The sequence below is a fragment of the Eimeria maxima genome, genomic scaffold, assembly GCF_000499605.1.
Source record: "Eimeria maxima Weybridge genomic scaffold, Emw_scaff42, whole genome shotgun sequence".
NCBI classification, from domain to species: Eukaryota; Apicomplexa; class Conoidasida; order Eucoccidiorida; family Eimeriidae; genus Eimeria; species Eimeria maxima.
In genome coordinates this window covers 24,670-36,459 of record NW_013566494.1, presented here as the reverse complement: position 1 = coordinate 36,459, position 11,790 = coordinate 24,670, and the positions used below count along the sequence as shown (strand labels likewise).

The window sequence follows — 11,790 nt, the reverse complement described above, 5'->3', positions numbered from 1 at the left end:
CTGCCTCCTCCAGAAAAATCGCTCAGTCCTCCAGACGTCGCATCGCGCACAGTCCTCCGGTGCCCACGACTACTGTAACGCCTGGCAGTTTCCGTCGCATACCTCCCGCGAAACATTCGATCCTGTAGCTGCACAATTTCAGGTACCACTGTGTGTATTCGTATGCGCTTTTCGTGACCCTGCTAAGGACAGAAAATGGTTCGTGGGACGCATGCTGGCATAAAAAGTTTTAATGTCTCCTATCACGTGAGTGGCAGGGATGAGTCATTGCAAATATGGACAACAGCCGCCATGTCTTCTGATGCAAACGATTGCATCAGTATTCCTGTGACTTGCGTCACCTCCAGAAAGTAAAGGCCTACCTTGTTGGTCCTTGTAAAAGAACGAAGCATTTGCAGTTTGGTACTGCATGACTCCTTCGTCTCCGTCAATGACAGCGTCGCAGAACTTGTGCTGCCTGAGAAAGGCTTGACATCTGCGTTTTCATCAACTGCCAATGGTGCATCCCACAGTTGGGCAACAACCTTTAGTGCAGCTTGCACTGTGGCAAGGAATCCGGTGAAAGCCACGATATCCTTGTCTGTCAAAGTAATACAAACCCCACTGCGTAAAAACGAATGGTAGACATCACACTGTCGGCGGGCCAAGCAAATCAGCTTCCTCCTCAACAATTTTAAAGGATGGTGATTTCTGTTGGAATGGCAAATTTATGGTTGGGCAAAGGGGTTCAGAATGCTGCTTTGGGTACCTGAAATCATGGTCTTGGAAGGTTACTGCGAGCGCGGGTAAGTCCGTAAGGCTATGGAGATTGTTGCAGACGTCAGCATGCGCAAGCAACCCTACCGGCCACATAATATAGTCCCGTACACCATCCTCTAAAACTTCGATGGTACCGAACTTGCTGTTGGCTTCATTAGCTTCGCACGCTGCTGGCGGGGTCACGATGTCTAACCTGTTGTCCGTTCTATCTGAACTCGGTGCCTTGAGGCGCCTAGAGGAAGAGTTTGCGTGCAGTTCCTCCCATCGTCTGCATTTTGTCCCTGTAGACGTATATATGTTGTGTGGGGAGACTTCCTGAGTCCCTCGCTTCTTTAAGGCAACTGAGCATCCTTGTGCACTGTCCCCTTTCTCCTTCAAGGGAGAATATGGATCTATCATATAAGCATGTGGGCTGCATTCAATCAGTTGGCAATTTATTACTCGCTGCAAACAGGCCCCTGTAATGACGATCGAATATCTATCGTATGGTTTGCCAATGCAGGTGTGACTAGATGCTAGCGCCTGCAGCTGCGGTGGGTTCAAGCTGCTGTCAACCGACACTACTCCGGACTGAAAGAGAACGCCACGGCATTGGGAGACCTCATGGCTGAAGGGAACCAGGAACTTGTGTGAAACCGGTATATCTACACAAACATCCACTGTTAGGTGGTCGACCTCCCCAACAAGTAGCTGGGCAAAGAATAGTTCATTCCTTCGCAGTGCTTCTTGGACTTCCCTGCTAGCCGCCTCCAGGATGCTGCTTCCTTCCACCAGATGGACCGGTTGTTGCAGAGCTTCCACAACATATGCAACTGCAGCTGGTGTGATTGTGCAAAGCAGCGAACCATGCGTCTGAAGGTAGAGGCGTACATCAGGGATGCCTTCTAGTGGCACGAAGGACTTGTCAAAACGCAACCACCCCCCTGCAGGGGCATCCTGATTATTGCGGATCTCGCCTTCATGCTCTTTCTTCGAATATTGTAATGGGCAACCGCTTTGCCGTATGCAGTTCGTGCTCCAGTCCAGAATACAAGCAGTGTTAACAGGTTGAAGTGGTGACAGCGGTGGAGTTCCGTGAATACTATTAGAACCACAACTTGTACATCCATAGGAAGAAAGGACAGCTTCAGCTGTAGTATCCCTGTGAGACCCTCTCCAAGACTCGGATAACCGCCGGGCTTCCCTGCAGGATTTGGTACACGACCGGCTTACTACTACACGACGATGGGTTAAGTTCGGCATGAGGCTGTCAGTGACTTGGACGCCTTCAAATGCGGTAACAAATTGCATGCGGAGGTCATAGTACATTGCAGCGTGGGTATATAACTCATCAAATTTTACACGTATGCATGCAGGTGCCTCGTATGCTGCCGCCAGTGTCACCTCCAGATCGTATAGTTGCACGGTAAACTGGACACTTTTGGCAAGCCGGCATGGTTGCATTTGTTGTATGCACTTTATCATTTGTTGCTCTGCTTCAGAAGCCACAGACAATTCGTCTGCCATGTCCTCCATCAGCCCTTGCACTGAGGTGGTATGTCCTCCATTACCATACGACGCAACGCCACTTTCCAGACCAGCGCCGTCACCTCGCTGCTTTACGCTTCCTAATTGCCCTCCTTCCAACGTTCGATAGGGAATGACGGTCCCACCATCTACTGCGTACTGTTGCTGTGACAGGCTTGTCATGCGAGAAGATTGACCAAAGCACACTTTCTGCTTTAAGTCTTGAAGGGCCAACTGCCGTAAGGGAAGAATTACAGTCGGCCAATACTTTGCCTCGAATTCCCGAATAAACTTTTCGTCGGTGGCTTCCTGGGCATCCCAGTCCGCGGCTTCAGCATCACTTTGGGAAGTAAACGCAACCCTAGTTTGCCCTGACTTTATTTGCAAGTTAAGCGCCTTTCCATTGTTTGTAGCATTCAAAGCATAGCGCACGAGATGGCGGCGCCACGCAAACCGGTATTTCGCCATCTCGTCCTCTTTTGGTGTAAGTTCCCTGAAAAAGGGTTGCAGCATAGAAGAACGAGAATGGGTTTCTCAAGACATCAGGGAACACTGGCAAATGAGTACTGGAAATGAGATGTTGCTGACTTACAGGCATTCTGCATAGACGCCTGAGACGACCTCTTGGTATAAAATGACAGCATAGTGCACCCAACGAAAAATGCAGGCTACCTGGAAGGTTGTCAACTGAAAAAGGGTACTCCGAGAGACAACAATGACGGTGAGTGCAGGTAGTGGTTCCTTCTCTAGTTCGGCCGTTGCCGGCGGTTCCGTTATCGATTCACCTTTCAATACTGATCCATTATTGGCGTCATCACATGCTGCCCTCAAATAGGAAGCCATCGGGGAAGGACGCGAAAAGGCTCTCTCACAGCACGAAGAGTTAGGTGTAGGTCGCTGTACGCACCTCACTCTTAGTTCCACCTCTCCTGGCTTTAGGATATACATGTGATGTGGAGCAGTACGATTTGCAATTTGCCAAAACATCTTTGGGCAATACAAGTCGCTGAACCGCAGGAATTCAGATGGCTTCTGCTTGTGAGCATTGTAGGACGAGCCCTCAGCAGTTTTTGGTGTCCCAAATGCAGCAAGAGGGTGAAATTTAGAGTTTCCCGTTCTCTTGTCTACGTTACTCACTTCCGGTAGCCGTTGTTCATCTGATTTGGGTACGGGATTGCCAGAACTGGCGGCGTCCCGCATTCGTCTAGCGAGCACAGCTTGGCTGAGGGTGCTTACTGGTAAAAACGATGCAATGCCATGGCCCTCTCCTTGCCGGGGACGCCTAAAAATGGACCAAGGTGTTGCATCTTTCGCACTCGAGTAGTGATAATCCAGAAGAAGATACTTCTGCAGCTCTTCAATTATCGTTGCTCTGTACACGGCTGGGTATGGAAGCCACGAGACGTGCTCATGGCCACTATTGATTGGGTCTAAATATACACACGAACCTTCCATGACTGTTTTCAAGTGGAATGACTCAGGAATCTTCTCGTCAGGGGATTCTTTGTTTACGTGCCTCCCAGCGAAAGACTTTAGCCAGTCAAACCAACTCTGCGAAGATGCATTGTTTGAGGTCGGCGCATTACTGGCGCTGGTGTTGCATGATGTGCCGACGGCCGTGGAAGGCTGGCATTCTGCTTCCCAGTTGGAGTCACAGCGAACGTTAAACAGGCGTGCTGCTCGCAGGCCAAAAGCAAAGTGCTGCCCTGAAGCTGTTTCTGTGTCTTCCAGCCTCACTTCTAACCTGGTCACAGACAACCGGATTCGTTGAATAATTGCATATGCTGCTCGTTGTAGCACAGAGGGAAGACCTGATTCTTCCCGCGCATACGTCAAACATTCGTCCGTTAAGAGAGTAAGATTCCGCTGCTGATCACGTAAAAATTCCTCTCTCTCAACATTCCATGCAGATGGAGGTTGGGTAGTACCAACTACCAGTACATCTTCAGCGTTGATGACTATGGGACCGGTAAGTAGACGAAGAATATTAAGCTGTATGAGGCATACCACACACATTCTGGAGCGGACAATTCCACAGCACCCGTAGCAAGGCTCAACAGGACGATGCAATCTGTCCAGAAAGCATCTTTGTGTGGAACATTAGGTCAGGTAAGACAAAAAGTCGCGGGTATACCAACATACTTTGATTTCGAGCTTTTCTATATGCCCATATGTAACATCCACCGGTATCGATAGAGGCGCCAAGGCATCCTTTTTGAGTTTCAAGTTCCGTAGAACCAAGCTACCCCCCAATATAGATGCGTACAGCTGATGAGGCTCGAGATCTTCAAACACTGCAGACAGAGCCGTGTTAAGGTGCGGCAACAAGAAGGATTCTAGCATTTTCGCTGCACACCAGCCGGTAGAGGATCTTCACAGTCCCCGGAGGACCTCAGCTGTGCAGGTCGGGAATCCAGCTTTCCACCCAAAGGTACTTCATTAGCAGCTAGCGTAACAATGTATGTTACTGCGGCAGGCTGCGTCATGGGATCTAACGAAGTAGCTTTAGCCACTTCGCGAAGTGCTTCCAATCCCCCGCGTCGTCACGAGTTCCCCCCTGCGCTTGGAATCACCCCATAATGCGCTTCGTATCGCTCCGCCATGCAATTCCTATCGTTATACAAGGAGAAGAACCCTAGAAAGGTGGGGGATCCCACTGAAGCGAGGAGATGTAATGGCATAGGGGCGAGTATTCAGGTTACCGCGCACTTGGTGGTAAAACTGCCGCTACTACAGCTAGCAATGAAACATTCACCTTAACTGCCTTTAAAAATATTAACAATGGGTATGTTGTTAATTGCTATGCTACGTCGGAACAACAACTAACAACGAGTGAATAGCCGGCTGCTAGGGGACTGCGTTATCGAACACCACTACGGAAGTCATTTGGTAACAAGTGCTCCGTAGTGATTCAGCGCTGAGCTTCATACAAGATGTAACTTCTACTAGACAAACACACCGCTTTCTTTGATCTGCTCGCACACCTTCGTTGGCTGATTCCTGCCAAAAGTAGATCCATTGGGTGTCCTCACGCGTTCCGCCGCATGCATGCACCTTGCGCACTATCGTGATACCGTAGGTTTGTTTGTTTGGAAACTTAATCAACATTTTACAATTTACCCTCATTCAGTCCACATTTTTGGCAAACACAACTTCTAACGGACAGTTATGGTGAAGCTGTCGCGACCAATCTTACAGCCGCATCAGCATGCTGGTTTGCCCATCACTGATCGCTGCTTGGAAGTACACGTGTGCTTTTGCAACATATATTACCTAGCGCAAACTTCTTACATAATTATTGACACTTTGATTTGTAACACGTTTTCATCTATAAATTTGCCTTCTTTGTGTGGAACCTATAGCAGCGGAGAAACCGCCTGCTTGTTTGAAAGACCCTGCGACGTCACGCTACAATTAATGAAAATGCAGAAAACCCCTTAATAGCTTCACCGAAGCCTGCTGTTGGTAAGGTAACTACCACCTTCCAGACTGACAAAAGACTTGGCTGCCACATGTATCGACGTGCCAGTAAGAGGAAGGCCTGAAACGCCTCTCACCGTGGAAGTGTACACTACATACTGTGTCTGAATACACCTGGGGACTCCAACAGCCAAATTATTGCCGGAAGGAGACGAATGGTAGCGATCTGCGCTGACTGGTGGAGGGTAGTAGAGCACGCGAGAAGGGCGAGTACAAAGTACAAAGTACGGTTGTAACGCTACAGCCATTCCTTGCAAGCTTGCGCCTTTCAGTTTTGTGTTTCCATGCATCCGAGAGCACTAACTAATGCCTCAACGTCGATATTTCGGGAATTCAGTTGACTTCACGGATATGATACACGGCCTGCAGCAGCACGTTGACCGCGTGATGACAAAATTGTTTGACTAGATCCTTGTTTCGCAGTTACCTTTTCCTTTAGAAAAATGGGATGTCATTGAATCTTTAGAAAAACGGGATGTCATTGAATCTTTAGAAAAATGGGATGTCACTGAATCTTTAGAAAAATGGGATGTCATTGAATCTTTAGAAAAATGGGGTGTCATTGAATCTCTAGTTATCATGGGAAAGGGAGGCTCTGACCCCCCAAAGATAGTGGAAATGCCCTTTACTGATTCTGGCTTGTTTCCCGCAAATAGCACGCAAGACCATCCTGCCGACAATATTAGGCATAACTGCAACCAACAGCCAAGCCCAGCCTGTTCTCCTTCGCTTGCACAATCTAAGTTAACCCGGATTGCCACCAATTAATTCTTCTTTAAGCCGATGAAATATTCCAGGTTCACAGGTGGGTGGAAGTAAGCAACCGTAGCAGTGCGGAATTAGGTGAAATAGCAAGAGAGCACTTCCCTCTTGGTACTACGTAGAACATAGGAGTGACAAGGTATGCCTTCACCACTGAAGCTGTTCTAGACGAAGTTGCCACCGATAGCACCCACCTGAGAGTAAATCTCCACCCACGGGCAACCAAAATCGCTGTTGATGAAGAATGCGTCTGGAAGCCAGCCAAAGGAAAAAGAAGTTGAAAATAATAGCATTATGCCGGTACGGGAAACCTGGCTGAAACTGTATCAAGTAAAACAAATGTTTTGTGATGCTTCGTTTCAACTGCTGCACGCATTAACGGCTTTAGTATCACAGACACATTAATGCTAGACGTTGGAACGCTCCAAAGCCTATGCCAAGCTGAGAGCCTCGCAGGAGCTAGGATTAAAAATCTTCCATGTCTATTAAGCCTCTCAAAAAACAAGACATTAAACATAAGCATATTATCCCGCGGAAAACCAGTTTCTGGGTATATCCACTAATTTCCCATTTAAGTGTTTGCAGGGCGCAAAACAACAGGCCCTAGGGTGCCATCATGCAAGTAAACAGTTTAGATATTTTGCGTGCTTCAGTCCACTCAGCGCCGAACACTCAGTACGTCCACAGTCTGGAGGCATTACTGACTGTTGGGCTTGCTTCCAATCTGTGTGCTTAATTTACCAATGTAAGTTATTTGGGTACTGCCATTACAGTTGGCAAAACCACCTGTGGCAAAGTCCCCGTTAGCTCATTCGTTCTAGCACACATAGGCTCAGGTATAGGCATAGTGCCAGAAGGGTGTGTGTGACGTTAGGGTAACCCTAGACGCACCTCGGAAAGTTATAAAAGGATAGTACACCCCTGACAGAGGGTGTTGTAAGGAACAAAAACAATGGTACCCAAGGTGGACACCCTGACGCATAAGCAAAGTGCAATATTGTTTGCGTAACAGGGACGCACAGGGCTAGACGCTTGCAAAATGCTATATCCGCATATGGTTGACATAGGCTTAGGCTATGAACCATATCTCTTCGGCCGTTGCGTGCACAAGGCCTGCAACTCAGGAGGGGTTCTTCTGCACTTCCACAGTTTTTGTATTCTGGACCAGCGCGCTCAGAACACCCGGAGCCAAAACGGCGGTTCATTACTTTTCGACAGGTGCGTTGGTTTGGAAGCCTCTTAAATTTAGCTGCGGCGTACCAGAAAAATAATGGTCGTCACGGCCATATCAACTCTACGGCTGGGCTGGTTGACTCGTTAGTCGTGAGAATACCCCCACCCCGTACATGCACGCGTACTGACCTTGTAGATGACGTTGAATCTCTATCAGAATTGTGGCACTGCTGCCTCTCGAAAGTGTAGTTTTTCTCCGCTTTCTCTTTCTCCTAGGTAGTCAGAATGTAGGAGCAAATGCAGTGTCATCGCGTCATCGAGCTGGACGATCCCTTACTGGTAGAGCAGCTACGAGTGTACTGGCTATGCCACGATGCGGGAGAAACCTATCCATTCTAGAGCGTATTGTTCATTTCGAAAGTGCACTCATAAGGTCACCCTTTCTATTAAGTGAAAAAAGAAATAACTGCGCTGATAATGCATGGGTGCTGCCTTACCTCCCCCTGACCCACAGTACACAGGCTAAACTGCAAAAGCTGCGAAAGCATAGCGCGGTGGGATGCTGTAGCACATAGAAATATAGCAGTTTAGCCCCAGGCGAAGGCGTATAATTCTTCTAAATGTAGGCTACACATAGATTATCACTGTTTCAGCTCTGCCGTTTGCATTGAAAGCGATGAGTAGGTGCCTGTGCCGCAGAAGGGTATAAATAGGGGGTAAACGGGCGATTGTCGCCCACACACCAAAGCCAAAGGAACTCCACGGTAAGGTGCTCTAGGTAACAAGTTGCAGACGCTTTGAAAGCTGACCCATACATGCAACTTGCGGATGCTGGGGCTGTGATTATCTCCCGGCCCACAACAATTTGACAACTGAGGACAAGGGTCTGACAAATTGCTCCGTACCAGCACCGTTTGTGCAAAAGTTGCTGCTGACCAGGCAGAAGCCTGGTGTCATATGCTCTTCGCTGTGTTCTTCGCTTTTGCAGGGAAGCGTCCCAAAAAAGCGTGCGAGCTACTGCAAACTAGTAGTAGCCACAAACAAAGCCAGAAATACAGGTCGCCGAAATATTCGTTGCCACAACACCGGAACACGGTAGGCTTGCGCTGCAAGGGCCATGAGCAGGGCACGTGGGGCACCCAACTGCTACAGTCTGCATGAAATCCCATGCTGTGCTTGCGTTGCACAGTAAACCTAACCCTACTTGGATGGCAAGCGGCTGACTGGAGTCAGAATGTGAGGGAGTAATTTTATGCACTTTAACGCCTCCGTAACAACTTTAGCGGGAGACGGCGATGAAATTGGTTTTAAGCGTATCAAAAGTCTGGGCGACCTACACGCCACCCTCCATTTGTGGAGAAGCTGGTCTGACTGCGATAGCCTGCAAAGGCGCATTATGGCTTCAACCGGCGAGATTAAAAACTCTGTGCTGGGGTTAGAGACAGTGGTTGGTGCATGGCTCGTGTGCTCCCGTACACAAAGACTCGGGGGATTGAATATTCAGCACAACAAAAACCGACAACCATGTTCATCGCATGCAGTTTTCGGGAGCAACCCTTCACCTAATTTCGCCAAGGGACGCCTTTTTCTGTAGACTCGTATGTGCTGATGGCACGCACAGGAGTGACTCCAACCCACTTCTACGCGTGTGCTATCCTAGCTCATACAATGAGCTGATGAGCTATAGAAAGGAACCAGAGTGCTATAGAACCACCTCCTAACACGCAAATTGCTATCCGCATTCACGATGCGCTTGCGTTCAGCCACCGGGTGCACAGTTACGAGCTTTGCCTTCAAGCCACAATGGCCATTGAAACCGCATAAAGGACGAATTCTTCATTGTAATCGCTCACTTGCAGGGGCTCGCCAACTGGATTTGCTTGCTGTACCTCTCACACAGGTAACAGATAGCGCTTGACATTCATCAGCAATTGTCGAGCAACTCGGCAGACGTGCCCATTAACCCCTAGGAAAACAGATACAAGGGGGAGAAGATGGGAATTGCTCCGCATTGCCTTATTAGTTAGGTCCGCTCGCTGCACTCGAGTAGTTGCCGCTGCTCATGCCACGATCACTTTTTTCGAAAGAGCGGCAGACCGGGGAGGAGCTGGGGAGTTATTTAGCTGGCAGGCAGGCGGACAAGTAATTTCCTTGGCTCTTTACCCCGCGATGCACTCACGTGCTGACCCTCAGCATTGTTGAAGGCATGTTACCAGTTATTGTGGCCTTTCCAGTAACTTTGCAGGCCATCATTGGCCATGATTGGATTAATGCAATGGATTGCAGGCAGATTGCAGGGAAGTAAACTTCCGGGCTCACACCCCCCTAGGTTACCTGGATGCAGCAGGCACAGCCGAACACACCTGAGGTAGGTATGATCGGTAAGTGTTAGTTCACGCACTGCAGAAATTCCAAGCATTTCTTGTGTATCATTCCGCGAAGCCCCCCTTTTTACTATGACGGCAGGCTGTTAGCTCGAATATTCGTCGGGTGTGCTGCTTCTCATAGAGGCATCGTTGCGCCTCCCTTGTGGGTATTCGATGTGACACTAATAAACTGCGACCTACTGTTCCAAAGTTAATAAAGTAAGTGCTCCCTATCTGCGGAAATCGTCCCTTACCCTCCACGTTGTACAGGTCATCCTCGGCTCTCCCCCGGTAGGTTCGCACCCTTTTTGTTGTACTCTTTAAGAGCGAGATTTAGAACACAACGTGCCATATAAACCGGCAGTGGGCAAATTGCTAGGGTTGCTAGGCTGATTTTTTGTTAAATTACGTCGGCCAGCGCATAGGTGATCTACAGTTACAGCAATAGTGGGGGCAGACACAGGAAAATCCCGTGGGTAAAGTAGTTAAAGATCGGTTGAAAAACTTGTCACCGTTTGCATTGCTGACTGCGTTTTCGGCTTCACCAGCGGTTGTTAGCAAACACCAAACACCACCAGTTAGCCAACCTTCCGCTCAGCAGCGCAGTAGCCAGATATTGGTATCAGTGGTAAGTTGAACGGCGGTATTCACTTCGCATGCCGTCTAGGAAGTAGGAGCAATTGCAACAGTTGAACACCTCCGTGGTTATCGCGCTGTTTACAGATAAACACTCATGAACGCCTTGAAGCACTGGCTTGCCACTCTGAGAGTACATTCGGCATTCAGGGGCCTCACTTCGGCCGTCGATACCGTCATGATTTACTAACATGGCACAATCTGTAGCAAGCAGATCTGTTAACCTCACATTTCTTATCCAACTGGGGTAGCAATGGCTCCTCAATACTAGCAACGAAGCAGCTTGACTACCAGTCTTAGGCCTTAGGGTCAAATGCAGCAGTCAACGCTACGGAGCAGTTCTGAAAATCAAGGAACAAACCTGCTTGCTATGGTCTAGACATAAGGGACGAATTGCTTTGTGGCTGATTTTTTTTAATGCGTTGCTTGATGAGATTTCTCTGATAAGCGTCCGTGCACTATGTTGCATGCGTTTGAAGCTTCGAAGAGTACATAAAGGCGAAAGAGGTAGCATCCCCACACAGAAACGCACAGTATCTTCTGCTCACCCCCTTAGGATGCTTAAAAGAAAAAGCGACAGGATTGCCGGGACGCACGTCGCGGAAGCTAGCATGGGCGTTGGCATCAAAGGGGAATTAACATGGGCCTCGTTACTGTCTTTCTGGTGAGAACTTCGAACCGGTGTGCTAATTCAGATTAGGAGTACCACCGTTCACGCGTAGCTGCATTTCCATGTAATCTGGTAGTCTCATGTTGGTTTTTGCAGCTAGCATGCATTTCCAAGCGATCAGATGAAACCCTGCTAAAGCAAGGGATGTGTCGGTGAAGTTCTGGGCAAAGTTTGATTACGACAGCCTATAGGTCGGCAGCGGCTAGCTCAGGCATATATATCTGCTTTATGAGGCCTGTGTTTTAGTGGGAAACTAAAGCTAGTTGATGGGGTGGCAGCAGCGGGGTTGCATGAGTCATTTAGGGGTGGCTGACGGGTTGTCTAACTGCTACCGCAGCTTTGGAGAAAAAGTCTTACACCTCGTATGCTGCAGGGTTCGTACGGCGTTAAGGGGCTTACGTGCTGACGCTTCTGCTTGCTGCACATGTTTTTTCCCAG

The 11,790-nt window shown here is 48.7% G+C and overlaps 1 protein-coding gene across 1 annotated transcript; it reads right to left on the bottom strand.

Annotated features, from left to right (window-relative positions):
* Positions 1–242: 242 nt before the first annotated feature.
* EMWEY_00007070 (AGAP005082-PA, related, related) lies at positions 243–4,608 on the bottom strand (the record flags this gene model as incomplete). The annotated part of the gene is made up of 4 exons (XM_013481787.1): positions 243–580; positions 894–2,758; positions 3,173–4,257; positions 4,408–4,608. 4 exons carry the CDS (start codon positions 4,606–4,608, stop codon positions 243–245), a joined length of 3,489 nt encoding a protein of 1,162 aa, XP_013337241.1.
* Positions 4,609–11,790: the final 7,182 nt, after the last annotated feature.